The sequence below is a fragment of the Triticum aestivum genome, chromosome 5D (genome assembly GCF_018294505.1).
Source record: "Triticum aestivum cultivar Chinese Spring chromosome 5D, IWGSC CS RefSeq v2.1, whole genome shotgun sequence".
Lineage (NCBI taxonomy): Eukaryota > Viridiplantae > Streptophyta > Magnoliopsida > Poales > Poaceae > Triticum > Triticum aestivum.
In genome coordinates, this window is record NC_057808.1 from 144,794,746 (window position 1) to 144,822,521 (window position 27,776).

General features: G+C 45.1%; 3 protein-coding genes and 1 long non-coding RNA gene across 22 annotated transcripts; 3 read left to right on the forward strand and 1 right to left on the reverse strand.

Moving 5' to 3' along the window:
* The first annotated feature begins 3,194 nt into the window (after positions 1-3,194).
* LOC123124503 (uncharacterized) lies at positions 3,195-5,264 on the forward strand. The gene is made up of 4 exons (XM_044545108.1): positions 3,195-3,541; positions 3,743-3,886; positions 4,670-4,800; positions 4,940-5,264. Exons 1-4 carry the CDS (start codon positions 3,350-3,352, stop codon positions 5,097-5,099), a joined length of 627 nt encoding a protein of 208 aa, XP_044401043.1. The 5' UTR covers positions 3,195-3,349; the 3' UTR covers positions 5,100-5,264.
* Positions 5,265-14,028: 8,764 nt separating this feature from the next.
* Positions 14,029-17,753, forward strand: LOC123124504 (UDP-xylose transporter 3-like). Of its 2 annotated transcripts, XR_006461107.1 has the most exons (9): positions 14,035-14,227; positions 14,359-14,418; positions 14,881-15,061; positions 15,167-15,278; positions 15,481-15,649; positions 15,795-15,882; positions 15,957-16,059; positions 16,706-16,804; positions 17,518-17,753. XR_006461107.1 is itself a non-coding variant. In XM_044545109.1 (6 exons), exons 1-5 carry the CDS (start codon positions 14,105-14,107, stop codon positions 15,171-15,173), a joined length of 267 nt encoding a protein of 88 aa, XP_044401044.1. In that variant the 5' UTR covers positions 14,029-14,104; the 3' UTR covers positions 15,174-15,278; positions 15,481-15,591. The 2 variants fall into 2 exon arrangements, 1 of the variants encoding a protein (XP_044401044.1); XM_044545109.1 differs by lacking the exons at positions 15,795-15,882; positions 15,957-16,059; positions 16,706-16,804; positions 17,518-17,753 and having other exon boundaries at positions 14,029-14,227; positions 14,881-14,927; positions 15,032-15,061; positions 15,481-15,591.
* Positions 17,754-18,777: 1,024 nt separating this feature from the next.
* Positions 18,778-19,463, forward strand: LOC123119923 (uncharacterized). The gene is made up of 2 exons (XR_006459078.1): positions 18,778-19,159; positions 19,248-19,463. It is a non-coding gene; the product is annotated as an uncharacterized lncRNA (long non-coding RNA).
* A 691-nt stretch (positions 19,464-20,154) lies between these two features.
* On the reverse strand, positions 20,155-27,563 carry LOC123119924 (disease resistance protein RGA5). 18 transcript variants are annotated; one of them, XM_044539908.1, is made up of 8 exons: positions 27,260-27,563; positions 26,147-26,946; positions 23,645-25,546; positions 23,387-23,472; positions 22,671-22,861; positions 21,875-21,922; positions 21,103-21,172; positions 20,155-21,018 (listed from the first exon to the last, which is right to left on the reverse strand). In XM_044539908.1, exons 2-4 carry the CDS (start codon positions 26,944-26,946, stop codon positions 23,439-23,441), a joined length of 2,736 nt encoding a protein of 911 aa, XP_044395843.1. In that variant the 5' UTR covers positions 27,260-27,563; the 3' UTR covers positions 20,155-21,018; positions 21,103-21,172; positions 21,875-21,922; positions 22,671-22,861; positions 23,387-23,438. The 18 variants fall into 18 exon arrangements, with proteins under 18 accessions (XP_044395843.1, XP_044395837.1, XP_044395835.1 ...); XM_044539902.1 differs by lacking the exon at positions 21,103-21,172 and adding an exon at positions 22,473-22,579; XM_044539900.1 differs by lacking the exon at positions 21,103-21,172 and adding an exon at positions 22,473-22,592.
* Positions 27,564-27,776: the final 213 nt, after the last annotated feature.

Sequence of the window (27,776 nt, forward strand, 5' to 3'; positions counted from 1 at the left end):
TTGGCGCCAGCTGCGACGGCCATGGTGGCCACAGCGGCGGTGCGGCCTCCTGGGCTGGGAGCGCTGGGTAGCCTCCGGTGACGGCCCCCGGTACCGAGTACCACGGCAGCGCCTGCTGAGTTGCGGCCATGGCTGGATGGAGTGGTGGCGGCGGCCCATAGGGACTCGTCAGGTAGAGACGGATGCCTTGTACCGCGGCGACGAGGTCGGTGAGGGCGCCGGCCATTGCCTCCGTGGTGAGCTGTGTCTGCGGGGGAGGTGATGGCGGCGGCGTAGGTTGGACGGGGGCTGGTGGCCGCCCGTGGCCCGGCGCGGTGCCGGGTGCCTGGAGGGGCGGCGCCGAGAGTGACGCCGTGACGCCCGCCAGGAGCGAGGCCGTGGTGCCCGGCGTGGAGGCGGCGGCGGTGGAGGAGTTGGCGGCAGCGGCGGTGGTGGAGTAGACGGGTAGCGGCGGTGGTGGCGGCGGTGGATGCGGAGGTGGAGATGACATGGTCGAAACCCGGGTACCTGATACCAAATTGGTAGGGCTATGGTTCCTACCGGCTCTACTCCGTAGGTTATACGGGCAGAATAGCGAGGGTTGGGGGCGAGGGCGGCGGCTCCGGCGTGTTGGCGCCGTCGCGAGGAAGAAGAAGGCCGGCGGCGGCTAGGGTTTGGTGCGGCTAGGGTTCAGGCTTCTCTGGAGCCGGGTAATATGATAGAACTATCTTTATTGCTTAATCTCAAACGATGTCTTACAACTAGTATTTATAACTTTAGCATAAGATAACTTTCCTAAAATAATTTGCCTAAGATAACTTGTGGGTCAAGCCCCTAATACTAAGGCCCGGTGGGCCTCTTTCGGTTATAGACCAAATCGGTCATAACACGTATATACGCTAAATCGTCAATGTTAAAATCCTGATGTCCACCTAAAAGTAACTCTATGTTGCAGCCATAAATTAGCACTGTAAACAAAGGCAGTATGCTCGGATGGCAGAGATAAGAGCTTGAAAATAGATTTTAAGAACCAGGACTACTTGTGCACATGCAAGAAAGCACACATATGAGCTCTAAAAAGGAACACCTTATAGCTGCCGCAGTTTATTACAACTTTGCGAATAAGGGAGAGTAGAGGCTGAGCCCGTGCACCCCCACTGCACCCCGCATGAAAATATAGCAAAACTTTTTTAAAAAAAATTGAAACTTATTTTTATGAGGGAAAGGCTACAGGGAGTAGCACGGAGAACAATTCAACGCCTCGGGTATCAGCTCATTAACGATAACCATGTATACAGTCCAGAGCGAACACAACCCATTCAAAGCAGCCTGTCCTTCCGCCTCTTCCACACTACTGCATTGTTCCATCTGCCAACACACCGAGAGAAATACCAAACTTCTGTATGATCCTAAACCACAGCACCGGCCGTGTGGCGCAGCTTTGTTCAGTGTCTAGCAGGAAGGAAACATCAGAGTTGATCTTAACTGTACCTGTATAAAGCGCCGACCAGCGCATAGCAGGCCTTTTTGGTTGAATTGGACGGGTGCAAACCATCAACCACACATTCTCTGAATCTGGACTGATCCACAGCTCTGATCTCCTCCTCATGCCGCGTCAAGAATTGCAATGACCCCCTAACAGATTCAGTGCCATTCCTATATATGGTGCAATTATTTCGTCAATTATCACGTTCAGACCTTGATGCTCCCTCGATTAACCTTGGTCCATCCCAGGTTCAAGTCCTCTCTTTGCTACTGTACAATCTAGCAAAGTCTGTGTAAGAATTAATCAGTCAGTAGATAGAAGACCAATATGTGAAACTCAAAACACGCCACGTATGAGATCAGTGTAAGCCTACCATTGAGATCGGTCGGCGGCAAATCTCTGACCAGTGTAAACCCACGTATGAGATCAGTGTAAACTCAAAACTCCAAAAATCTCTGCCCCTGCCGGCGTTTGTGGTCGGTCGGGATGAGTTAGAGATCAGGTAGATGAGGCCGTTGGGTAATAAAGGCTGCACTACCATTGAGGTCTCCGGCCAACTTCCGCTTCCACTTTCAGGCAACGGCTAGCCGGCGGAATCTATGACCATCGTCGTTGGACGGCGCAGCCCCACGGTTCTTCAGAAGGGGTCCTGACAATCACCCCCACCATGATTTCTAGGAGAGATAGGAGAGGGAATGTGATGGGGTGCGGACAGCGCCGGTCCAGGAAGACATAGGAAATGGGGCGGCGGCGCTTCATGGGAGAGGATGAACGGAAAGTGAGGAGGGTTTCAAGAACGGGAGGCATGGATAGACCAGAAGAGGAAGGCGGCCGCCGGGCTCCTCGCTTGATTACCTACTGTGATTTATTCCTTCCCATGAATTTATTGTATTGCCATGTACAGCAAGGAAGAAATTTATTGTCGTCCGGAAATTTATTGCGTTGTCAAAGGTAAGATTGATCTGATTATTAGTAAAGATTTATTTGATTACCAAAGATGAAAGCGTGGGAGGGGGTTACCAAAGATGAAAGCGTGGGAGAGGGAGGGTGTCGTATGAGGAGGATGGACGAGGGGGTGGGCGACGTAAGATGAAAGACGGAACACTCCGTTTCTTTAGGTAGCAGGTAGGGACGTGGATTTTTAGAGCATATGCATCCAGGCCCTGCTATCCTAGCTCTCCAATATCGCTTTAAGATCCGTGCGATACAACTAAGTTTCTATACGAAATTTTCTCTTTTTTGCTTCTCCCACATAGAACATATCTTGAAGTTGGAACCTATGCAGGATGGCAAAGCTTTCTAACTAGAATCTAGGATAAATCTTTCAGATTTTTTTGTCCGACGTAAATACTAAAAATATGATTTTTTAATCAAACAAAATGTATTTTGTATATTTATGTTTGACAAAAAAATCTGTACGATTTATCCTAGATTCTACTCAGAAAGCTTTGTCACGCTGCATAGGTTTGAACTTCAAGATATATTCTATGTGGGAGAAACAAAAAAGAGAAATATATTTGCACGAATCTTAAAGCAATAAATGGATGGCTAGATAGAGAGGGCCTGGGTGCATATGCTCTAATATATATTTTCGGGTAGCAGAGATAGCACTAGTACATCCTAGCTAGCTTAGGTGCATATGCGTGCGAGTTCGAGTCTGCCACGCGCATATCCGTACTACACATATATGCACAACCTTGCGTGAGATTCTAATATTGGAAGGGAACAAGACAAAATAAATAAATAAATAAATAGAGAAAAACAGAGGGCACGGCAAAGACTCCTGGCGTTTGATCGATCTTGTTGGCGAATCCCAAGATGCATATACAGCTCTCGTGAATCGATCTAGCTCCTGGTGAAATCAAGCAAAGCCAGCGAAGATCCATGGCGGCGGCGCTTCGATGTGCGGCCAGAAGGCTCGGTGGCTCCCTGCTCCAGAGGCCAAAGGCAGCAGTCATGGAGGAGCCACGCTGGCTCGGTGGCCCCCTGCTCCAGCGAACGCAGGCTGCGGTTGCGGAGGAGCGGCGCCGGCTCGTGCCAAGCGGGTTCATGCACTCCCGCCCGCTCTCCAGCGAGGTACCTTAACCAGAATTGGCATCTTTTTTCTCATGATTCATCTCACGACATCAAGGATGTTGTCACCGATAAACGGGACAGCAACATGCATGTGTCTCTTGAATAAGCAGAAACAAGATCAAAATTAGTTACTTACGGTAAGCAGGCTATGATGATTCATGACAGACTTGTCATCCTTAATTCCTAACCTATTGTTTGCAGGCTGGCAACGTCGCGGTTCGATGCACGGCGAGGATGCTCGGTGGCTCCCTGCTCCAGCCTGGGCCAACGCCGGCGGCGGTCACGGGGGAGCGACGCCGCCTCATGCCAAGCAGCCTCATGCACTCTCGTCAGCTCTCCAGTGAGGTGTATTAACCAGAATTGAAATATATTTTTCTCATTATTTATCTCACGAGATTAGGGATCTATATAGCCTGCGATAGTCGAATTCTGTGCAATGCAAACAGCAGCGTGCATGTTAGAAATTGGCAAGAGCAAAATTACTTACTTAGCATCATCGTGTATACTACTCCCTCAGTTCCAAAATACTCCCTCTGTTCCTAAATATAGGTCTTTCTAGAGATTTCAATAAGTGACTACATACGGAGCAAAATGAGTGAATCTACACTTTAAAATATGTCTATATACATCCGTATGTGGTAGTCCATTTGAAATCTCTAAAAAGACTTGTATTTAGGAACGGGGGGAGTACTTGTCATGGTTATAGTTCAAAATACTAAAGGAACAAGTATTTCGTGAGGAGGGAGTACTTGTTGTGACCCGGCCTAGCTAATAGCGTACTGCTGCTCGAAGCAACAGAACGTACTACATGAAATCATGTTACTACCCAACCTTGTTTTCCTTGTTGATCCGAGCATGACGTCATACTCATCCCTTTAGCAAATTATTGTTATCGCATATAAGATTGGAAAGATTGATGTAGCTGTACACTGTTTTGATATGTTGAACAAGCACCTCTTCTGCCTGCACTTCCTAGTTAAACATCGATCTCCTATTAGTAATCCAATAAACAGTCATGCTCACATACACATAAACAAGACAATATTCTTATTAACTTTTTACCAAGGGCAATAAGCGCTTATTACAAAGTAAGAGTACAGTGACCATTATCTATGTGTATCAATCCAGCATGCTCGCCAGACCCAGAAGGAAAAGGCGCTACGTGACTTGCTTGAGCAGAGGAAGGAGGAGCTGCGTGAAAGGATAGCTAAGAGGGAGAAGATTCGCACGACTACAGGACCACCAAAATACATTGAGTTGTGCGTATAATATCAAAGGATTAAACTAGATTCATACAGATACAAATTACCTGATAGAAATCTACCTTAATTTCCTTTTATTTGTTTGTTTGACAGGAGTTGATATAATCTCATTTGACCTACCTCTCTCTGCCTGCAGGACCGTGACGCTGTTGGTAGTTATTCTTGGTGTTATGATGGGTCTGGCCGAAGCAACTGCCATGTTGATATTTTACCTTTTTCTTTTAATTCTTATTTTTGGTGACGATAGCAAGAAGGGAGAAGAAGAACAGGCTGTTACCAAGGAGGAAAACCAGTGAAAACAAGCTCAAACAATAAGAACCAGAGATAGCCCCAGCTTGTTTTCAGTTTATGAACTTTCCATTTTGGCCATCTAGGTGGTCTATAAATCTGGATGTAATTTTTATTATTTTTGATGTCCGTTGTACTACCATGATTGAAGATGAATAGATTGAAAGTTTTCTCGCAAAAAAAAAGAATGAACAAGAAGTTGCGCTCAATTGTATTGAGATGAAGTTTACACTCAACAGTCGTTTTCTGTTTCCCTTTGCATATACTCTAATGGAGATGTTTAAACATGATTGACGTTGTATGAAAGTTAATTAAGTGATAATTACGCACAAAGAGCCAGTTGGTGGTAATAGACCACATACAAAACAAAAGGAGGCGGCTTGACTCACGACTGAAGAACTACGCAACAAGGTGCATGTCACACTCTAGTATACTTGCTTTCTGGTTTATGCAATCAATACGTAAGGTATTACTTTAGAAATAGCTACATATATGGGATTACTTACAAATAATTTGAGGAGAAAAAAAGAGAGCGGCATAACAGAAATGAGTTGGTGTTTAGTATCCCTATCTAGTTTTTGTCGGCCGGTTGTGACGTCCTTTCTTGGCTAGTTGGTGTTTCTAGCCCTTTTTGGCTCTGTGTGAGCTTTCTGTGTTTTTTTATTATTTTTGAAGACCTTTGGAATCATGTTGGCACTACTTTATTTGGTTAATAAGATGGCCGTATGCATCTTTCTGATGCAGAGGCCGGGGAATCTCCTCTTTTCTAAAATAAACATAAATGAGTTGAGTTCTCCTTGGGCAACACATCCCTTGAACAGAAAGGTGCAGGCGCCTTTATCGAGGAATGAAGTCAGGTTACTTAAAAAACAATGTGCTACAAAAAGAGTGACACAACAGAATTGACGCGACTCCACCTTGGGCAACACATCTTATGAACACAATAGGCACATAGAAGAAACAATGTCAGGTGAAATGATCAAGAGAAGAGATTATCACTAATATAATATACTCCCTCCTTCCCAAATAAGTGTCTCAATGATATACTAATTTTAATGTAAGTTGTACTAAGTTTGAGACACTTATTTTAGGACAGAGGGAGTATATAATATACTAATAGGACAAAGAACAACTTGGGGTTAGTTGTAGACATGTCCCACAAATGGTAGACATTATTAGCTTTAGTTGCTTTCAGGTAAGTCCCGCATCCAACATGGGATGTATATAAAAGACACTTCTATCTCGGTACACACGTGCGATACCTTGCCGAGGTAACGAACCTTCGAGCTACTTAAATAGTAGGCTATTATTTATTGGCCCACTGTAATAAAACAATTTCTTTATAAGGATGAAATCCAACACACAAAAAGTATGGAGGGCCATGGTCAGATTCTCGAGCCCAGTCTGCAAGGCCAACAGTGTTTTCGTCGTCAGAGTCCCACTCGAAATCATCTTCCGATAATGCTTCATTATTATCGTCTATGAATTTAAGGCCGATGGCATTTTTCAACAGCCGCTTCATCTGATCACGCGACTGTAAAATCCAGGGTGCATCTTCAACATAGAAACTTGAATCGTTTGTCGGTATAGGCTGAAGATTGATTTCATCCCTCAATACCCATTCATTTTGGTCATGTGATTCATCAAGGAACCAAATTTCACATATGTATCGTCCAGGGCGCAATGCGCCATACACTCCTTTCTTAGATTTTCCTAGATAATGTAGTATTTTGTTTCCACGCGGTAACTTAATTACTTGGTACTTATCATCCAACAAGTTTATTCTGCAAAAAAAGTAAATCCCCTTTTAAATATTACTAGAGAAAATTTCTCGATAAGGTAAACATAAATTGTAGTATATACAGTACCATGGATGAGTGAGCAGGTAAGAGCATCTCCAATAGCTTGTCTTTATGGATGTCTATACTCGTTTTTCATGACGTAAGCCCAAAACAAGCGTCCAGCAGCTTGTCTATATGGTCGTCCAAATATACACATCCTCTAAATCGACCTCGACAATGTCCACGCCTGGACAATGTGAAACCGTTGTCTAAACTCAGCTGTAGTCATGATTTCTTCCTCTCCCCAGCAACGGTCCACCTGTCATGGTCCCTGTGTATAGACGTTCTGATGCAAAACTGAATGTTTATATGAGGGAATCTTTTTAGACAATTGTCTATATGAATATATAGATATCCAAATGTACACATGCTATTGGAGATGCTCTAAGTACCTTAAAACTGAACCGTATTGACTCCGGACGTAAAGTACCCCTTGCCAATAGGCAGAGTGGAACAACTCCACTGGCCATAAATCCATGTCGGCAGCTGTCCCGGTGGCATCCCCTTGTCGCACAAGTGACCTATCCTTCCAGCGTCGAGTCTTTGATGAGAACACATGGATGACATATGGCGACGATGGCCACTCCACCGCGCCAACCGATTCAGGATTACAACCACAAGGGATAAGCAACACCTCGTAATGTGGCGACACCGCGTGATCAGCTATTACAGTCGTAGCTGCACCTGCACGTGCGCGATGGCGGAGGCGGGGGAATCTCGCCCACTGTCGCGTGGCTGGGTTGACCACGCGATCATGCAGCAAGATGAGGCCACTGCAACAGTCATACATTGGCCGGAACAACACCTCCTCATCGGGACTGCCGTCGATGTGCTCGAGGCCGGTGGTGATCTGGTGCGCCGTGGAGCGGCGGGCGAAGAGCCTCTGGGCGTCGTCATCCATTTCTCTCGTCTCGTAGATGACTCCGTCGAGCGAGAGCGGGAGGATGTCGGTGCGCAGGAGGCGATGGTCGTCCACGGTGGCGCGCCACGCCTTGCAGACGCAGCGGATGGCGGCCAGGCTCCTCGGCGGGAGGCAGCGGAGGATGTCCACCAGCACATCGGCGCCCTCCATGTCCATGTTGACCGTGACAAGATTGATCCGATCGGCGGCAGTCGAAGAGGAATTATGACGGCGGCGCAACAGTATTAGTAGATTATAGGCGGCGTGACAAGATTGATCCGATTGGTAACAAGATCGGGTCGACTTGCTGTAAGCTGTTAAAAAAAACTTGCTGTAGCACCTGATCGACTTTTGCCTTGGCACCCTGATCGGATCGACTTGCTGAAAGCTTTTTAATAAAAAAAACTTGTTATGGATCGGACGGAACAAAAAGGAACACGCGCCCGGTAGTAGTAAGCTCAGCCATAGATCATGTCACGTTTCTTAATCAACTTTTATTTTAACAGTACCAGCACGCTCATACACTCATCCTGAACGCACGCACATTCTACACCTATGAGCACCTTTAAAAAACTGAGTCGACACATCATCTTGAGATTGACAAACGGAACAAAAAAGAACGTGCGTCCGGTAGGTGTAGAATGTGCGACGAGTACACACGAAGGCTCTAAGAAGAACTCGGCTATTTCTCAAAAAAAAAAAAACTCGGCTAGGAACTGGATGGCTTCGGCCTCCTCCGCATTCTGTCTTTCTCTTCCTCTCGTGTTCCTCTTCTTCCTGTGTTGGTAAAGCTTGAGGAATCCATGGCTGTAATCTCCATTGATGAGGAATAGAGAGTGTGTTGCTAACATTTGGTATTCAGAGCCAATCGATTCCTCCACGCAAATCCACACAAAATTTCCCCACCATAATCGATCTCTAGCCATGTCACGGGGATCAGCTTGGGCTGCCCGCCGTGATGGAGCGTTCACGTCGGTGGAGGACCCGCAGCAGCAACGCCTCGCTGAGTGGATGGACCAGGACAAGCGGGCACGGCGTCGCGCCGAGTTGGGCGGCCGTATTGCAGCCATCGCGGCGCGGGTGGCTTCAGAGCTGTCGGCGGCGGTAGCATCGGAGGTGTCGGCTGCTGTTGCCGCGGCGCTACAGGCTGCGCGGGCGGGGCACCACGAGCACCTCGACCTTGAGTCGACGACCACATCAATCCCAACTGCTTCGGTGGCGGACGACCTCGCCTCTTCCGCCGCAGCATCAAAATTGTCTGAGGTCGTCGTCGGTGTCGTCACCGAGTGTGGCTGCATCGACCTCAAGCCCGCGGCCGCGACCTCGACTCTGACCTCCGCACTGGACATCTCGGGCGCATGTTCAGCGATGAACCCACTCATCCCCCCTGCAACCAGTGGCTGCTCCGCTGGGGTGCACACCACGTGTTCGACGCGATGCCCAAGCCACACAGTCGCCATGTCGGTGTCAATGACAACTCCTGCCGCAACATCAGCTTCGTCCCAGGTCACCGTCGATGTCGTTCCCGAACTCTGCTGCCTTGACCTCGAGCCATCGGATGTCGTCGAGCTTGTCACAATGCCGGCCAAGTGTTCGACAGAAGGTCTGAATGACGACCTATTGGTCATGCCTGAGCAGCAGGACCACTATAAGGAATATGCAAATTCAGTACAAGATGCCAGCATTCCCTGTGTGCTTCCTGTCATTGTTGTTTGTGAGTTTCCTGCATATTCCAACCTCCAGCTCCTTCATTGTGATTTGCCTGAACTGGTTACTACACTAGTTTGCTTGCCAATATCGCCTTGGGATGGAAACTGTATGCGGCTGCCACCTGATCAATTATATGGGCAGAAGAGTAACATCCTACTACTGGAATACGATATGCATGGGGAGATTCTGACTGCTTGTGGAAGTACTGTATTTCAATGCAATGTACATCTGCGAACAATCCATGGCAGTTTTGTGATTGACAAGTTGCAGAGAGGCATGAAAATCAAAGCTTGCTGCCCCCAATTAAAACCTGAACCATATGAAGTTACTTGTTGTTCTGCTATCAGTCTTGCCTTGCATGCAACAAGCTACTCTTCTGAAATTTGTGTGCAAGTTCTTGCTGAGAAGAGGAAATTGTCTTGTGAGCTCTTTCGACCTAGAATGTTTTGGCCATACAAACAGATAATTGGTACCCTTGGAATGCTCTTATCTGACGAGGACTTTGAGGTCGGAACTTATTTTGCATTCGAGATGGTAAGCCATAATGGTGAATGGGGCTCTGACCTTGTGCAATGGAAAATTGCTTGGCCCATCTACCTTGCATCAGCGGAGTCTTGGTTTCCGTCTGGTTTTGCTGAATGCGATTCGTTAATTGGTTGTGACGATGTTCAATGGACCATTGCCTGGTCTCTCGGTTCTTTCCTTGTATCAAGTCCTCAGACTCGATCAACATGTGTTATTTTCTTGGTGCAGCATAATTGTCTACCCAGCTACCAAGGCACCTGGTTCAGTTTTATGACAGTATTGTTTGCCATTCCTCAATTTGGTGTTGGAGGTATATTTTTTTCTGATCATGAACAATTCGAGTGGGTAATTGCATGGCTCTATTTGTTGGTGTGTTCATCTGGATGCAGCAAGTGTCATGGCCTTGCCGAAGTGAGGAAGATGAATTCAATTTTTCCTGACCAACTTCGGTGGGAAATTGCGTGGTTTTTAAAGGATCCATCAGTGTTCAGGCCAACAAGGCGTGCTTTCCAAATTCAATCACCTAATAAACATATGAACTTTCAGAATTCTCAATGGCCAAGTGCAAACTTTGGAACGCTGACAAGCCAATTCATTCAGTGTACTTTTAAGCGTCACCAATTGAAAATTGCGTGGATACCAGACTGGGATTATTTCAAAAATTCTAGTTTGAAGCTCAAGGAATTATTGCTTCCTTACATGGGTAAAGAGATCCTTCAAGCCAGCTCTATTGTCATCTGTTATTATGTTGTTGGTGTTGCTGCATGCTGCAAATTTGGTACAAAATTCAGAAGTGCAGATGCATCTTTATCTGAGCTCCACAACCTAAAGTTCATAGATGCATGCTTTTCTTCTGATGTTGCTATATCAGTTTTGCTGTTTGAGCGAATAAACTGGGAAGAGCTGCAGCCACCAACAGATACAACTGAGAAGGGGCTTTCAAGGGCATTTCCTTTGCCTGTGCAGACATATGGGTTTGGCATGAGCTCGGCTCAAGCACGAGCCAAAATTCACTGTGAGAGGATTGTTAGTGGCCAAGTTCACTATTCCTATGAGCTCTCTATTCCTGACAATTTATATCAGAAATTTTTGGTGGACTGCCGTACCTTGGAGCTAGTGAGCTGTAAACTCCCACAGGAATTGCATCTGATTTGGGATCTAGTGAGCTCTGAAGGTGTGACAAGTATGGTACCATTTCAGTTCCTTGTTTGTGTTGCCATATGGAGCTTCTGCCGTCTGGAGTATTGTCAAGGAAAATTGTCATGGGACCCAGGCATATGGGCGCTTCTCTGTTTATTCGGATTGTTCACACAAGATGAAGCAGAAGGGAGGAGAAATGTTGCCACTCCAGCCGGCTACCGCGTCCACTACTTCGACCAGACTTACCACTTCAACAAAGTCCCTACTGGTCCGGACTTCCACCTTGATGCCTACCTCGGCCAAGACCTCGTGGGCTACGACTACTACATCAGCCTCATTCAAGTCCATTTTGTCGACAACTATGTCATCAGCCAGGGCTACCACCATGATCCCACTTCAATCAAGGACAATCATGTGCCATGGGATCCAGGTGGTTTAACATGGCATCGGCTTGAGGTCAAGCCGAATTTTAAGGAAAGGGGAATGTTAGCGACCAACCTACTCTTGCTTGGGCTGGGCCATGGGCTGCGGGTTTTGGGCTGCAGTGAGGCCTCGAGGAAACTACTACAAGTACACACGAAGGCTCTAAGAAGAACTCGGCTAGGAACTGGATGGCTTCGGCCTCCTCCGCATTCTGTCTTTCTCTTCCTCTCGTGTTCCTCTTCTTCCTGTGTTGGTAAAGCTTGAGGAATCCATGGCTGTAATCTCCATTGATGAGGAATAGAGAGTGTGTTGCTAACATTATTACTAGGGAAAATGAAGCAACGGTGTTAAAGGATGGGCCAGTACTCTGCGCCGGTCGGTCGTCCCAAAGTCAGGCTGGTCAACTCTCAACCGCATGATGTATGTGCTAGCAGCCTCACGATTCGACGGAGAGCTACATGGGTTGGCCGTTAGAAACGAAGCACTAGAATTGGCGTGAAGGAGGCGGCTAGGGTATTAATATGTTCAACTTTTTGGACAACACAACGGTCGACATATTGGTCATGCTTGTATTGTTACTCCTGTAGTTTCACCATTCGGAGCTATCATGCAAGCTCACCGTGTGGTTTACCTAACTAAAGTTTGGCCACTGCTCACCACTATATAAGCCTTGCTATACATCTTTAGACCATTTGATATGGTTGTGTTTGCTCTCCTTCCGTTGGTTGTCATATCATTAGGTGCTACACTCTTCTTCAGCTTCAGCTTCAGGACGTTGTCTAACATATAAAGCCTCAAGAAGTGCTAGGCACAACCGATGCCTCGAGAACACGGTACCACGCGAGGCGAAAAAGACCACCGCACCGCGCCCGCGCGTGGGTGGCGCAGCGCACCACGCGAGCGAAAAATACACCGCACCGCGCGAGGGACGAAAACGGCATCGAACCCTAGCCCCAGTCCACAGCCCCACGCCCCTCGCTCCTTCCTCCCTCACCCGCCGGCCGCTCCCTCCCACCTCCTCCTCCTCCTTCTTCTGTGCCCTAGGAGCCCCGCCGCCGCCCTGCTGCTACTCCTCCACTGGCCCGCCACTTCCTCCTCCCCGCCTTCCCATCGCTCGCGTGCAGGCCATTGTGGCCACGCGCTTCGCGGGCGAACCCGATCTCCAACGCCTGCTCCGGGTTCACGCGGGACAGGCTCCCCTGCATCCTCCTCCTCGCGGCCGAGGACGACGCCTCCGGAGTGAGCTGAGGGTGGGGGTCGGGTCAAGGCTGCTGTTGGCGGCCTGGATGCAGGCGATGGTGGCGGCCGACGGGGGTCTGGCGGGCGAGGGAAGGAGCAGCACCCGGCCAGCCGCCGCCGCACCTCCTCCACCCGGCCAGCCATGGCGCTCGCAGATCCGCCGGCCCTGTCGTCGCCGCTGCGCTCGCAGGTGAGCGGTGCCGAGAGCTGCCGTCGTGAGGAAACCGCGGGAGGACGAGCTCAACCCGGACAAGGTCGTTGTGGTCGTCGGCACCTCCTCCATTTGGCCACGAGCCCCCGCCCCCGCGTCCATCTCCACGCGTGTTGTGGCGACCCCGGGAGGAGCTCGAGCCGCATCGGTGGTCCACGGAGCATCTCCACGCGTGCAGCGGAGACCCCAGGATGAGCTCGAGCCGCAGCGCTGGTCCACAGCGCCGGCGCCATCGTCGGTGAGTCCCAGGTACAGTCAGGCTCTCTCCCCTCTCTACATCTCTCTCTCTCTCTCTCTCCTTCTACATCTCTCCCTCTCTCCGTTAGAGGGCAGCTGCCGACCCCGAGGTGCAACCGGCCATGGCAAGGCAGGAGGATTCGCGCCTGGCTATTCCCCTGCCTGCTGTAGAATCTAATCTCTCCCCATTGCCTCCTACCCTCTCTCTTCAACTCATCTGTTTCCTTGTGCAAATTCTTTTTTGTTTATTCCTATAAGGTGTTTGATGAAATTTCAGCAACGTCCAAGCATGCTCACCTCCAGTTCTCCAACAGTCAAAATGGAAAGATAACGTGAACATCCAGTGAGCACTACTGATGCCATCATGGAAAAATCACTGCTCTTGTTTAATTTTATTTATGTAGTCAACATTTTGATCAAAGGATTCTCACGTGTTAGAAAACTGTACTCACATAAAACTGAGTATTGGTCTATGGAACTGGAGGTAGTGAGTTTCAGTTCTTATGAATTAATGTTTCTTTATTTATTTAGAGCTTCTGTTCAGATCATTGACGTTTGCATATCCCCTGTTTGTAGTATCATTTTGTGTCTCATGTTATAACTACCATTTTTTCCCTCTACAACCTGTAAATTTCGAATTTAGTTTACTGATCTATGAAAGTCATGTATAACTTGGCAGAAATGTTATCCCTACAAATAAGAACACCCTTTCTTTATTGTGCAGCAACCATGTTGACAAGCTGGCATCTCTTTGTTCTATTCTATTGACTTCTTGTGGCATTATGTATGAAGCCCTTTAAGCACAAACCTTTCGACGCAAGGACTGTCATGGGATTTGGAGTGCTCAATGGCATCTTAATTGGACTTCTCAACCAGAGTCTAGGTTTCAACTCTGTTGGTTTCTATCAGGTAAGCATTGTTCTTTGTTTCTGTCTGAACTTACATACAATGAATAGTCAATTCTTTTTGGTGTTGGAGTTGCAACTGTGACTGAAATCCTAATTTCTAAAAATAAGGCTGAACTATGCATATATTTGCAGAGCAAGTCGAGCGCATTAGTTGGATCCAGCTTCTTGATATTGCAGAGGACTCGTCAAAAGGTTAGCACTTATTCTGTAATGTGGATCACATACAAAATAGAAATTTTAGTTTCTGAAAATAGATTGAACCATTTATATATTTTTGGATAACAAGAAACCTCTAATATCTACGTATAACGATGGGCTACACAAGGATAACCTGATTAATGATGAGATAATCTGTTTTCTACAGCTTGAATTAGCAAAAAAAATTGTAATCAATGTATGTCCCTACATCTTAACAAGTCATCCATTAATCACACGTAATGTGTTAGCCTTCCTTTTTATGTACTAGAGTTTTCTCTAGGTCACTGTACAAAATAGGCATCAACGCACTTTCAGACAGTACACTCACACTCATGATTCTATCTTCTTTAATACCTACTTTACGATTTTGACAGTTTATTACATATGTTCTGTGCAATTGTCAACTTCTATAATTCGAAGTTAATTGTATTTGTTCTGTTTTGGCTGCTCTAACAGATATACAGGGTTCTCGGCTGGCTGCGAAGATTTGACAAGAGGCACAAGTAAAATAGATCATCTCTTGTGACTCTCAAGATATGTATCCAGAGGGCAAGTCAGGTCTCGAAATGCTGACTGAATATTCCATGGCCTTTGTTTTTCTTGCTAGGTGGATTACTACTTCCTTGGATATTTTCAGGTTATTATTTCCTTGCTCCCCTTTGCCGGCAAGCATTCTCATCTTCTGGTCACTTGCGTAAGATACAACATGCTAATGCTATCTTGGTTTGGTTTGCTCTTGCAGAAAATAAATGAAATGTGCAGACCGACAACATGGACGGCAGGTCTTGCGGCTCCCAGCGCCCTCAACCCCCCACTGACCCTCTCTCAATTTTGATCTCTCCTCTACTCTTCTGGTGAGTGGGAGCAGCATGTGGATATGTTGAACTATATATTAGCTTTTGATTGGTGCCCTCATTATATAGTTGTGTCGGTGAAGATGTCGTAGATTTGTTAATATAGAAAACACAAATTTTCATCTATATCTGTTGACCTTGTGTGCCATAGGTAAACATATTTTCCTATCTATTTCTATTCTTCAGCCTCTTTATATTTCAGGGTGGCGGTGAGAGCGGGTGTGAAACAGTAGAGGCGGGAGAGGCGGCCATAGGAAGTATATGATAGGAAAAGAATTGCTCTATGGCAGTGCTTTGACTCGGTGACCAGAGACTGACTGAGTGTGCTTGCAGTTTGAGGTTGATTTTTTCTGGTATACATATAATTGGAGGTATATGGTAGCAAAAGATAGTGGTATACATATAATTGGATTTTTTTTCTTAAATTATTGAAAGCTAGATAACTGGAGGTTGTGTATTATAAAAATGATGGACTATTTGGTGTCACCTATAACTGGTCTCGTCTTGTCTCTGTAGGTAGGCGCCATGGACGCCGCTCTTGTGCTCATCAAGGTCTGCTGCTCCTTGTTCCAGTCCCATGACAAGCAGCAGCAGTAGCATCATGGTCTGCCCCCTCCCACCCTCTCCCAATTTCCTCTCTTCGCTTCCCTGACCACGTCTCATCTCTGTTGGGTCAAGGTTGGGTTGGAGCTACAGTGGCCAGCCACCGGGACGACACTGATAGCCAAAGAAAGCTCCTTCTCCACCGCTGACAGCCAAAACCACTCTTGTGCTCATCAAGGTCCCTTTCACCTCTCTAACCTCTGTGTTAAGTCTGTCTGGTTCTAGGCCGATTCAGGTTTTTTGTTTTGTTTTTGCTTCCACTCTGTTTGATTTAAGCGTGGTGGTCAGATCCTCTTCAGATGTCCAGTTGAGACACCTACCCATTTCTTCTCTTTTTATCTCTTGAGAGGAGAGGATAGGATGCTAACTAGCGAAGTACTATACTACTACTACATTTCAAACCATAATAAGGTCCTCCGGTAAAAACAAAACAAGATTTGCAGCGTCGTAGTAGCAAAATTCCAGCATTCACTAGCCACACAAAAAAGTATGTATCCAGTGATAATATAACGAGATAGGAATTCAAGGATTAGTTTATTATTAACCTATGTAGTGTATGCACTGGTAGTTGATGGAGTTTCAAGCAGCAAGCATGGAGCACCTTCTTCTTTCTATCATGTCACTTACCTGATAATTTTGGTAATTCTCTCCGTAATGTCATTCATATACCTGATAAAGCCAATTTCTTTGGGGCTCTCTGTCATTCATATGTTCAGTGATGCAATCTGAATTATTATGTAGAGGCTTGAGTTCCTTCCGTAGTTCTTTATTTTACTTAAATGATCATGAACCCTTTACTTAACATATGTCCTTTTGTACCTTAGCAAAGGGTCTCGCCACCGCGCGCAGTCCACCTCTCCCCGCAGGCATGCCGGCCACCTCCCCACCTGACGCACATCTTTCCCATGGGGCCATGGAACACGGTGAGCAGCAGTGGTACGAACCACAAAATACTACTATGAGATTAGTTAAATTCAGTGTTCTGTTGTAACTTTAAAATTGAAAACCAAGTTTCCCTGGACAAATATAGTTTTTTGTGAGCTTATTATTGACAATTTATAGTAATATGCTATTATGGGCTTTGCTCCACCATGATAAGGAGGAAAGAACTGCAGGCTATATTGTTCGTTGACATTCATGATCAGTTACACACCAAGCCTATATTTTTGCTGCTTCTACATGTTGCTATGATGGTCATTCAGCCCATTTTCTTATCGCATGACCTTGAAAAAGAGCTTATTTAGTTAATGATTTTCACTTACTAAAATTCAGATAGCTCTTGCTGTGTACGGAGCTGTTGATTACTCAAAACATGTTGATGTATTAGTTTGTTTCGGAGATGGTTTGGCATACTGGCGGTTTCGCTGAACTCGAGAAAGTAGCTTCACAACACAATGTGTAGTTCAATGTAGTTCACAACACAAAGCTAGCTCAACCACACAGGCAGATTGATTGATCCCTAATTCCTCTCCGTGGCCATTCTTTTATCGGTCTTTCTGATATCTAGAGTACTTTCATTTAAGACCAGAACATCAACTTGTTTTTTGTTCTTAATTTTGTTGGCATAATGGTTTTAGTAGTTGTGCCATAAACAAAAGATATTAGCTCTTGACACCTCTTTATGTTTAATTTACAGGCTGTGTCACTTGTATTGAGCACACCAATCTGCCTCGGTAGACGGCTGCTGAAGTTGACCCACAGGTTGGAGACAAAGATAGTGTGACAATTGACTGACCTTGACATGTTTGAGAATTAGGCAATTGATTGTGCCATTTCTCTGCGCATTGGTACTTACTTTTAAAACTGGTAGATTTTAAGAAATATTTCCGATGCATTATAGAATGCCACCAAAACAGAATAACTCTCCTGCCTATTTCCATTTATTCTTAACATTGCTTGTTTTTCCTTATGATGCTACACTAGACTGTAGTTTTTGTTGTCACTACAATGATGTATTTTTTGATTCCATCTGCTGTCGACGCAATGCACAGAGGGTTCAACAACTGAATATTGTTATGCTAACACATGTTTAGTTGGTGTGTGTTTTGTCAGATAAAATGCATGTTTCTCAGGAGACACATACTGTAGTTAATTCCGAAGGAGAACAGCAACCTTTGCTTCTGCTAGATACGTACTTAAATTTATTGATATTCAACTATTTTTGTTGTTTCGGTTTAGTTCCATCCAAGGCCACCAGTTGGTTATAAGTACTTCCAAATAGTGATCACCCAATCTTCTGTAGCATGTATATACTGATGGTAGTTTCTTCCACCGAATATGTGAACCTGGAGAAGACTCACTATGAAGGTCTCCTGACAACTAAAGTTTTACCTGCTATTAAAACGGTCGAAACAGAGTATGCAGATCTTCAGTAGCTTCGACAGATTTTTGTTGAACTACGATTGTTTCTGTATGCTTCTTCTCTAAGAGAAAATTGTGTTCTGTTGTAGTTACAGTCAGTGGGGGCCTGAAAATTCACATCACCAAAAGAATTGTAGAATTTGATAAGAGAACATTTTCTTAATAAGTAAATAAGACGCAATTACAGTGTGTAACGTTCTGATGAATGAACCTGCTGCAAGAGGCAATAAAAGTGACGATGCTTGATTTTATTAATTGTCAGGATGAAATATAAAGTAGTAAGATAAGTGTGAGCGTTCACCTAATTTGTTTTTTACCTATTAAATGGCCAGTTGGCGACGTACTGTCAACTTGGTACATTCAACATGCGTGTTCAGGTTTTAGGATGAAATTTAATCCAAGATCATTACTTTATGTTTTCCTACGTATATGTTGGCATCTTTGACTTTGATATGTTCGTTGCGCTCCAATGGGCCTACTTTTGACCCAAGTACATTGCCATGCAGTCGTGTGAAAAAGTATTGGGCTTGCAGTGAAAGAAGTTCCGGCCTTTTGAAGCAACAATTGACATGGCTGTACATACAAGTTTCTTTCTTGGATGTCTATTATCTGTTTTTCTGCTAGCTTTGATTTCTCTTTTTGGTCAGTTGAAACGGTTAGTCTTGATAGGTCGACCACTTATATTGTTTCGAAGGTTCAATGAGCATATGGTAAAGAAAGGTATCAATAGATTCACCAATGTAGATTACAAGAGTAAAGGTTTATCTAATGAGGCCTTGTCGCGGCGCTGCAAGTGTTGCCCCCCTCCTCCCCAAGGGCTAGGTGAAGGAGGGTGCATGTGTGGTTCTTCTGCAGCTCGCAGCGAGGATTCTTGTGTCCAACCTGCACAAGAATGCCAAGAAGTCCTTCTCGGAGATGTAAGCCACAGTGCATGTTTCTGCCATGATTTCCTTTGGTTGGATTTTGTGGATTTAGGTGTTAAAAAATTATGGGTTGTGGATGCAGGATTAAGGACATGTACCTGCACTACAACGAGAGATCTTGGCTGCTTTTTTGTGGCTTCCAAACTTGAAATGTTTGTTTGGAAGTTAGTTTAGTTTTTTGTTGTGGATTCACAGCTTCTCACATGTACCGTCCTCTTAGACCTTTAGATTTTCAAAGAAACTAAATGAAGATATGGTGGTATGGTCTCAATAGTACAACTTAAAGCCTTCCATGCTTTATATTTTCTCTGAAATTTGCTCTTGAAGAATCATATGTATCTATGTTAGATTTGGTGAGAAAAGGCGGCTTCCAAGCAGAGCATGTGGGAGTGTTAGCACATTTGGTTTTTGACTTCGGTGTCTGAATATTCTCACAATACTTGGCTCCCTCTCGGCCTTTGCGCCATTGGCGTAACGAGTCATCTAGTATACAGAACAGATGATGCCCAAAGAAGCTAAAGGATAGACAGTGAAGCCAACCTGAGAAGGAAAGAAAGATGAAACAAATGTGATTCTGGGATTTCAACAGCGCTCTGGGTTGATTGGTTACATGCATGGTAACTATCAAAAACACTCCTGCTGCACAAACAGCACAACAGGGAAACAAGAAAGAGCGACCATGCCATGCCCCCCAACAGAGCACAGATTGGCCTGTTACCAACCCATCAACCGACCGTATACCCAGCAGACCAGACTGATGAAAACTATAGAGAAGAGGGATTGGATCGGCACACCAATACGATGGCCTTGGGATTTAGTACTGTTTATTTATATACGGGCTCTAGGGCACCTCAACAAGGCCGGTTTACACGTTCTGTTACAACACGTATATCCCTACGTTACATGTTTAGCACAACCAATACCGAACATAACCACATGAACAACGAAAGAAAAGATGGATCACAAGAGATTGTTTCAAGCCTGATGAGTAAGGGTAAAAAGTGTTCAATTATAGCATATCCTGATAGGAGAGGCCTTGGCCTAGCAAGCTCTTCGAAATGAAAACAATCAATGCATAGGCGATGATGCGTGTAGTAGTCGAGGTTACCAAAAACTTAGAGCGGTCCAAAAATGCAGATACATCACCACAGGAGGCCCTCTCGACTCGCTCTGGTTGAAGCACGGCATGCTGGGGTCTATGCCAACATCTTGCGGCTTCAAATCATCTGACACCAAGAGCATTGTGATCAGACAAAATTCATCTCAGGACATGGATTGACAGGCCAAAAATGACATGGCATTTGGATATACAAACGCAGGTGCACGATTCCAGAGATCTCTTGCAAAACACATGGCTCGATCAGGTTGAGAAAAATAATAGAAATGTTGCTACTACCACCAACACACAAATATTTTTTTCGAAACGGAGGCAAAAGATTTGCCTCATCGATTAATTAAGAAGAAGAGAATTGCCCAGTTTATTAACGGAAAACCGGGCGAAAACCGATACATATAGATCACATGTGGACTACTCGCTAAGAAAGAAACTCCATGACACCACGGTCAACCCAACAAACATACATAACATGCAACAACCATAAACCCTCGCAAAATGACATCGCAACGAAACCCTCAGCGAAACCACCGAACGCCACCAAATCCACAGAGGCGAGTCAATCGAAGATGGATGACAAAAAGACTGAGCATCCTCCATTAAGCAGCCGCGGACGCCTTCCTAATGACGTCAGTCTTCTTGCCTATGCTCCTGATAGCCTTCTTCACCTTCTTCATTTTGCCCGTAGAAACCTCCTCCGCTAGGAGGCAAGCAATCGTCTTGGCAGACCCAGGACAAGCTGCATCCAAGCCGGTGAGCAAGCGGCCAACACACAAATATCATTTCATGATGCATCACAGATAGCCGAAAGGCCTGTACTCACATATTGGTTAACAGCAGTGAAGAATGTGAGCTAATGGTATGGACCAAGCAGCAGCAATGCTTGTGCAAACCTCCGCAAGCAGAGTGATACAAACTCATCATCAGACAATATGAATACTGTAAACTCCATACTGTAAACTTACTCGCAAAATACCAGGTTTTTCGTTGTAGCCACCTTCTGGCAATTAAGCCATATGGTGTTTGAATTACAAAATATATAGGTCAAGTCAGGGGCTGCAGTTACTGCAGATGGTGATGCAGCAGCTGGGAGTTTGGAGTGACCCTAATGGAGCCTCAAGACTTTGATCAAAGATGGCAAAATTACAGTACCTTAAAACTAAATAGCTCCCATGGTTTCGCTTGTGTCAAGACTAGGGGTGTCTACGACAGATTAAATAAAGGGCTAAAGGCTGCGCAAGTCAGGAACTTTATATCAAATTTCAGTATATACTTTATACTATGTGAAGATGTACTAATGTCTTGTCTGAATTAATTATACTGTATAACTTGTAGTCTCATGCAATGGACACTGGTAGCCAATCTATTTGGAGCCTGGAAACTTATGCAGTATACCTCCATATAAATCAATTTCTTTTGTTTCTCTGGTAGCAAATCAATTTCACATCTTCAGCTTCTAGCAACAGAATGAGAGTGACTCATAATAGTTGCCAAAGAAGAGACTGAGCTATTTTTACAATAAATATTTTCAATTCCTAGTTATCGAATGAGATCATTTGATTCGGGTACACATAAACATCCAAGAAGGGGCATACCTGAGATACTTAAGATTTGACAAACACCTTTCCAAAGCTATCTGACAACTGAAACAAGAGAACAACAAAAGCCGAACAGCTTCAGAGCTTTACCTTGATAATTGGTTGGAAACAGTACAGCTATGGAACATAAAACAGGGAACGAGAATTCCAAACATCATTGGATTAAATTTTGTTTGATTGCCACTTTAGCATATCACGGAAGGGGAGCCTTGGCGCAGTGGTAAAGCTGCTGCCTTGTGACCATGAGGTCATGGGTTCAAGTCCTGGAAACAGCCTCTTACAGAAATGTAGGGAAAGGCTGCGTACTATAGACCCAAAGTGGTCGGACCCTTCCCTGGACCCTGCGCAAGCGGGAGCTACATGCACCAGGTTGCCACTTTAGCATATCACGGTAAATTTGCAAATAATATATGAACGTTTCAGGGGGCTCTTGCAAGATGCAGTGGTTTTTCTTAGTCACCGGGACAGGATTCAATGGTTAAATTTCTCTAGCTCACATTCTCCTCTTCTAAAGGTGGTTATTTTCTTGACATTCCCGCATAGAAACATAAGCTAAGAACGGCATAACAGGATGGAGAAGTGAACAACAATGTACCATGGCAAATTGGCAATGGACATTGAGCTCAGTAGCAGCCTTTGGAGGTTGGTGGGTGTGCTTGTGTAAGTGGACAACTGTCGACTCTGAACATATCTTCAGGGAAGCTAGAGAAGCAAACTGATGCAGACTAATCATATATCCACGAAAAGTTTGACTCTGTACAATCTACTAACATTTCTTTCCTTCAGCTGCTACCTTCTATGCCTCATCTTGTCCTTGTCCTGCTTCCTTGTATGCAGCTTCAACCTTCTTTTGCCTCTGCTGCTCTCTTCTCTGCAGCCTCAAGTGCAGCTTCCTTCTTCGCAGCAAAGGCTCCTCTTCTGCATTGTTGGCACTCTACCCCTCAGCTTTGACATCCACTCTAATTGAGCTCTGAGCCTGCATTGCTAAGCAAAATAACACAATCTCATCAAGCCGAAGACCAACCAGAACAAAGACTTGACAGCTCCATGCAAGAAAGAAATGTCAACTGCTACACCAACCGCTCTTGCTTTTCAATCATCACAATACAAACACGGCACTGTCGGATGCTATTTAGTCTACCACTTGAACTAGATTGTACAGGTCTCATGCAGATTTGCTAACAATTTCACCAACTAATGTTGTAGCAACAAATATGCATGCGAATTCCTCTGAAAACTGTTTCAGAAAGTTACAGAGACAGCAAAAATTCTGGGACGCACTGTAAGTATGTACATCTAGGTGTACTGTGACCATAGTTGGAAAGAGAAAACTGAGTCATTAGACTAGATTACAGATGGACAGATGATTGATGCAGTTGTTTAACGAGTACTAGTAAACATTTCAGTGTATGGAGGCATAAATACAGAGCTGTGCAAACTGCAAAGTTAAGAAACGTATAAATGAATAAGTTTCATATTTCCCTTTTTGAAGAAATTGCCAAACTGTACCTAAAGAAATGGTAAACATCGACAAGGATGCCAATAGGCTGTGAGGCGGCAGTCAAATTCGAACTACCTCCTCACGTTTACCGGACCTGCAGAAAACAGTATCAAAGAGATGGGTTATGGTTAACTTGGGTGAAAATCTGAATCTATGTTTTTCCAAAACTACTGAAGCAAATAAAGTGTGTTTTTTAAGTGGAAGGAACCACAGTTCTTACTTGGTTTATGTACTTTTCTTTACCTACTATTAATTGAAGTACTTACCAATGTTCAACGGAAGGGCGGTTTGGGTGTGCTGATAAGGCATTCCTGAACATAGACACAATGGCATCATCGGAATAAGCCTCCTTCAGTAGGATCTCTTGGAGGCGTGATAGATGTTCCATGCCGACTGGTATACTGCCGCCCCACTCCTTTATAAAGTGAACGGTGAGGAATTGTAGGTTGGGCATGGCCCCTGCCTCGAACCCCAGGTACCCCATAACATCTTCCTGAGACCAAAATTCGAGGTACTCCAGAACCGGGAATAGTCCCGTGTCCAACATAGCCCTTTCTTTAGGGATGTGTGATGGTTTGAAAATCAAATTGACAAGGGAGGGAAGCCCCCCAAGAAGATAAACCTCCTCAGTTGACGTCTCCTCCACACGCAGGTCGAGAATGCTAAGGCAATGAAGACCACCCATCCATGTGGGAACTCTACAGAAATTTAATGAAGATACGTGCAATTCCTCGAGATGTTGGAAAGGATTGGATAATGAACCCAGCTGGTTATCGCCTTTGGAACATAACCCTAAGATTTGAAGGTGTTTGAGGTTACAGAGCCTTCCAATGGACCAGACCAAAGCATCAAGTTCTGGCTTCTCCAACCCCACCTCGATCATCAGTTCCCGAAGATTGGTCAGCTCACCAAGACCCATAATACCCTTCATGCTATGATGGATCACCCAGCTATTCGATATTCTCAAACTGCGCAATACTTTCATATTTCCAATCAATTCAGGCAGCCCTTCTTCCATCCATACATTGAGATAGGACAAGCGGGACAAATGGACAATATCTGAGGGGATGGTCCTGGGGCATGCATCAGGTATGTCCAGCGTCTCCAAGTAAACAAGCCCTTGAAGTTCAGAAGGGAGCTTTATAGGATATGGCCCCAAAATCTGCAAATACCTTAGCTGAAACAATTGCCTAATAGCGGTGAGGTCACGTGTCTCCTCGTCTCCCCTGGGCCTGCCTTGATCAATCTTGAGCACCCGGAGATACTTAAACAACACCAGAGGAGGCATGGAGTTCCCCAACATTGTAAATGACCGAACTTGTGATAAGCTAACAACAATAGTTGGGCCATATGTTGCTCCACCACCAACAATGGATGTCATACATAGTCTGTGAACCTTGTGTTTCCTGCTATGCAATCTTGCCATGCCTTCATAATTGTATGCCACACTTATAAAGTTATCTTCAGCACACTTGCTTAGGATCAAATCAAGCATCATGTCGTGTACTTTGCAACACACCTTCCCATCCACATTTTTATAAGGTTGGATCATGCTTCTATTGACAAGCTCATTGAAATAACTCCTGCCAACATCCTCCAGATCTTGCACATGCAAACTAATGATAAAGCCTTCAGCTATCCATTGTCGAATCAGATCATCTCTTAGGATCTCACAGTCCTCTGCATACATACCAAGGTACAAAAAACATGCTCGAAAATGAGCAGGAAGATGCATGTAGCTAAGGTTTAATATACTCTTCATCTCTTCCAAGGTGGGATTTGTGGCAGACTGGGCACCCAAATAATCCCTTATACTCTCCCAGCCCTTCAATGATCTTTCTTCACTTGCTAATAGGCTAGCTATTGTGATAACTGCAAGTGGCAATCCATGACACTTTTTCAAAATTTCAGCCATGACATCTTCAAGTTGGGGGGGACAACCATGTACGAACCCAAATACTCTATTCAACAATAACATTCTTGAGTTTTCTTCACTGAGAGGTTCCAATTTGTAGATACCCTCACGGTCATTCTGACAGGCTGCTCCGGCCACACCTTCCACTCGTGTTGTAGCTATTACTCTGCTTCCGTTACCATCTTCTGGAAAAGCACACTTAATAATATTCCATGTCGATTCATCCCACAGATCGTCCACAACAATAAGGTACCTATTCAAATGTTTGGAGAGGTTACTTGCATTATAATACAGTATGATTAAATTATAGACGAAATGATCAAAATCTTGACAAAATAGGCTCTGGCAAAAAGGGATATAGGGAACTTTCTGAGAAGCTATGAATTATCATAATCAAATGAAAAGTAATACCAAAGCATATGATTGTTCATGTTTATCACAAGGCCCAGAAGAGAAAAAAACAAGCACAAATCTCGCATGCATGGATAAAAAATTAGTACCAGATATGTGAACTTCACTTCATAAATTGATCTTTAGATTAACTATTGTTAATACTAAATGTAAAAACTTTGTTACATCCAATTGGTTTAGCACATATGCATTCAATAGCCTTTCCCTATCAATTATGACACGAGATGTAATATAAACCAATACTTTAATCATTTTTTCTAAACACATATGTTTTCTACAGATTTTATTTCTGAGATTCATTTTCTATCATAAACAAACAAAGAACTGAAAAGTCAAACATGCAGCTTGGATGGACAAAAACCAATACCAAATAGGAGTATACGTTAACCAATTACTCGGCTCAAATTTAGCCATGCAAGTGATTATCGACTGTAGGTAATACCTCCTCTTTTTCAGATGTTCCCTTAGCTCTTCAATGATGTCGTCAACCTTGCGAGGGCGGGATGAATTGGACTCCTTCATCCCAAGTTTATATTGTAAATTGTTGAGTAGCTCAATCATATCAGGCCTCTGTGAAACAGAAAAAAATGCCTTGCATGTGAATTGCGAGCTGATCTTGTCATACACCTGTTTGGCAAGTGTTGTTTTACCAAGACCACCGAATCCCACAATGGACACCACCTTGAGTTTCTTTTGTGTATCCATCAACCGAGTGACAACCTCCTTCCTTGGGCCATCAATACCCACAAGAGTTTCCGCCTCCTGGTATACCGCTCGCAGCCGAGGGTCAACAGCCACAGAGCTAGAGGCAGGCCTGCAATCATCAATCTTATACCTCTCGCGCCGAGCATTTGCCTCCAAGGCAAGAGTCTTGAGTTCTTCCATCCGGTCAGCTATCCGAAGACGTTGTCGAAACTTCTTGACGAACTGAATAGTCTTCTCTATGAGGCCTGCCTTGACATCATCGGCGCTAAACTCGTGTATGAAGTCGTCGATACAATTCTCCATGTCATAGGACATATCCCTAACATGATCCACCCAGTCCTTGACGGTCGGATCGAGCTCATCCATGAGCTCCAGCTTGTGAAGGGCGGCATTCATGGCGCTGAGCTCGTTCTCAAGGAATGAGACTTGCTTCCTGACACCTATGAACTTGTTGTACTCATCGCCCATGAGTGTTTTGAGCTTGCCGATGAGGGGGTCCATCACCCCGCCTGCCACGGTCACAATTCCGCCTGTCATCTGTGAAACAAGAGTTTGTTACTCTGCTGTTGGTATAAAACATGAACAATCCATTTTGTACTCTTTCTTATAAGCAGTAAGCACAATGTCACGAAAAATCATAGTGTCCAGCTGAACCCAATGCAATAACAGCAGCTCCCACTGGCGGAGCTACGTGTTGATAAAATCGGCTGTGGCCCGCCCAACTCATAGCAATTACAGTGGAGATTGAGAGTAAACTCAGCCACGAGCTTGAAAATTATGGGTCTTCCTTTCTATCGGCCCGCCCAGGTTTGCTACCGTAGCTCCGCCACTGGCAGCTCCGATCTGTTACCTGATGCGGCCACGTAGACGGCGAGTTGGCCAAGTCGGGGACGGCGGACGAGGATTGGGCGCCAGGGAGGACGGAGTGCGGCTGGTGGGACGCGGATCTGGAACCGGCGGCGGGAGTGGGGAGACGAGGAAGCGAGTGCGGACGCGGGGTGTTTCTGGCTCGTGTGAGAGGCACCGGCGGCGAGGGCGGCGACGAGTGGCGAGATGGCACCGGCGCTGGAACTGTAGACGAGTGGAGTGGGGAGATCTGGAAGTCAATGAGGAGTGATGACTGATGAGGACGCGGAGTGAGGAGATGTGCAGACCTTGACGACGACCGACGACGACCGAGGACGCCGTTCAGACCTTGACTTGCGAACAAGGCCCACTTCCCCGCAGGGCCCAGCCCACTAACTAAATTTAATAAGAAACTACAAGTAAATCACGTGCACATATATTTTTCTTTTTTAAAAACGTAAACACATATACTGCGCTTAAAAAAACCCTAGATGGTACCCCGTGCGTTGCTACCGAAATTG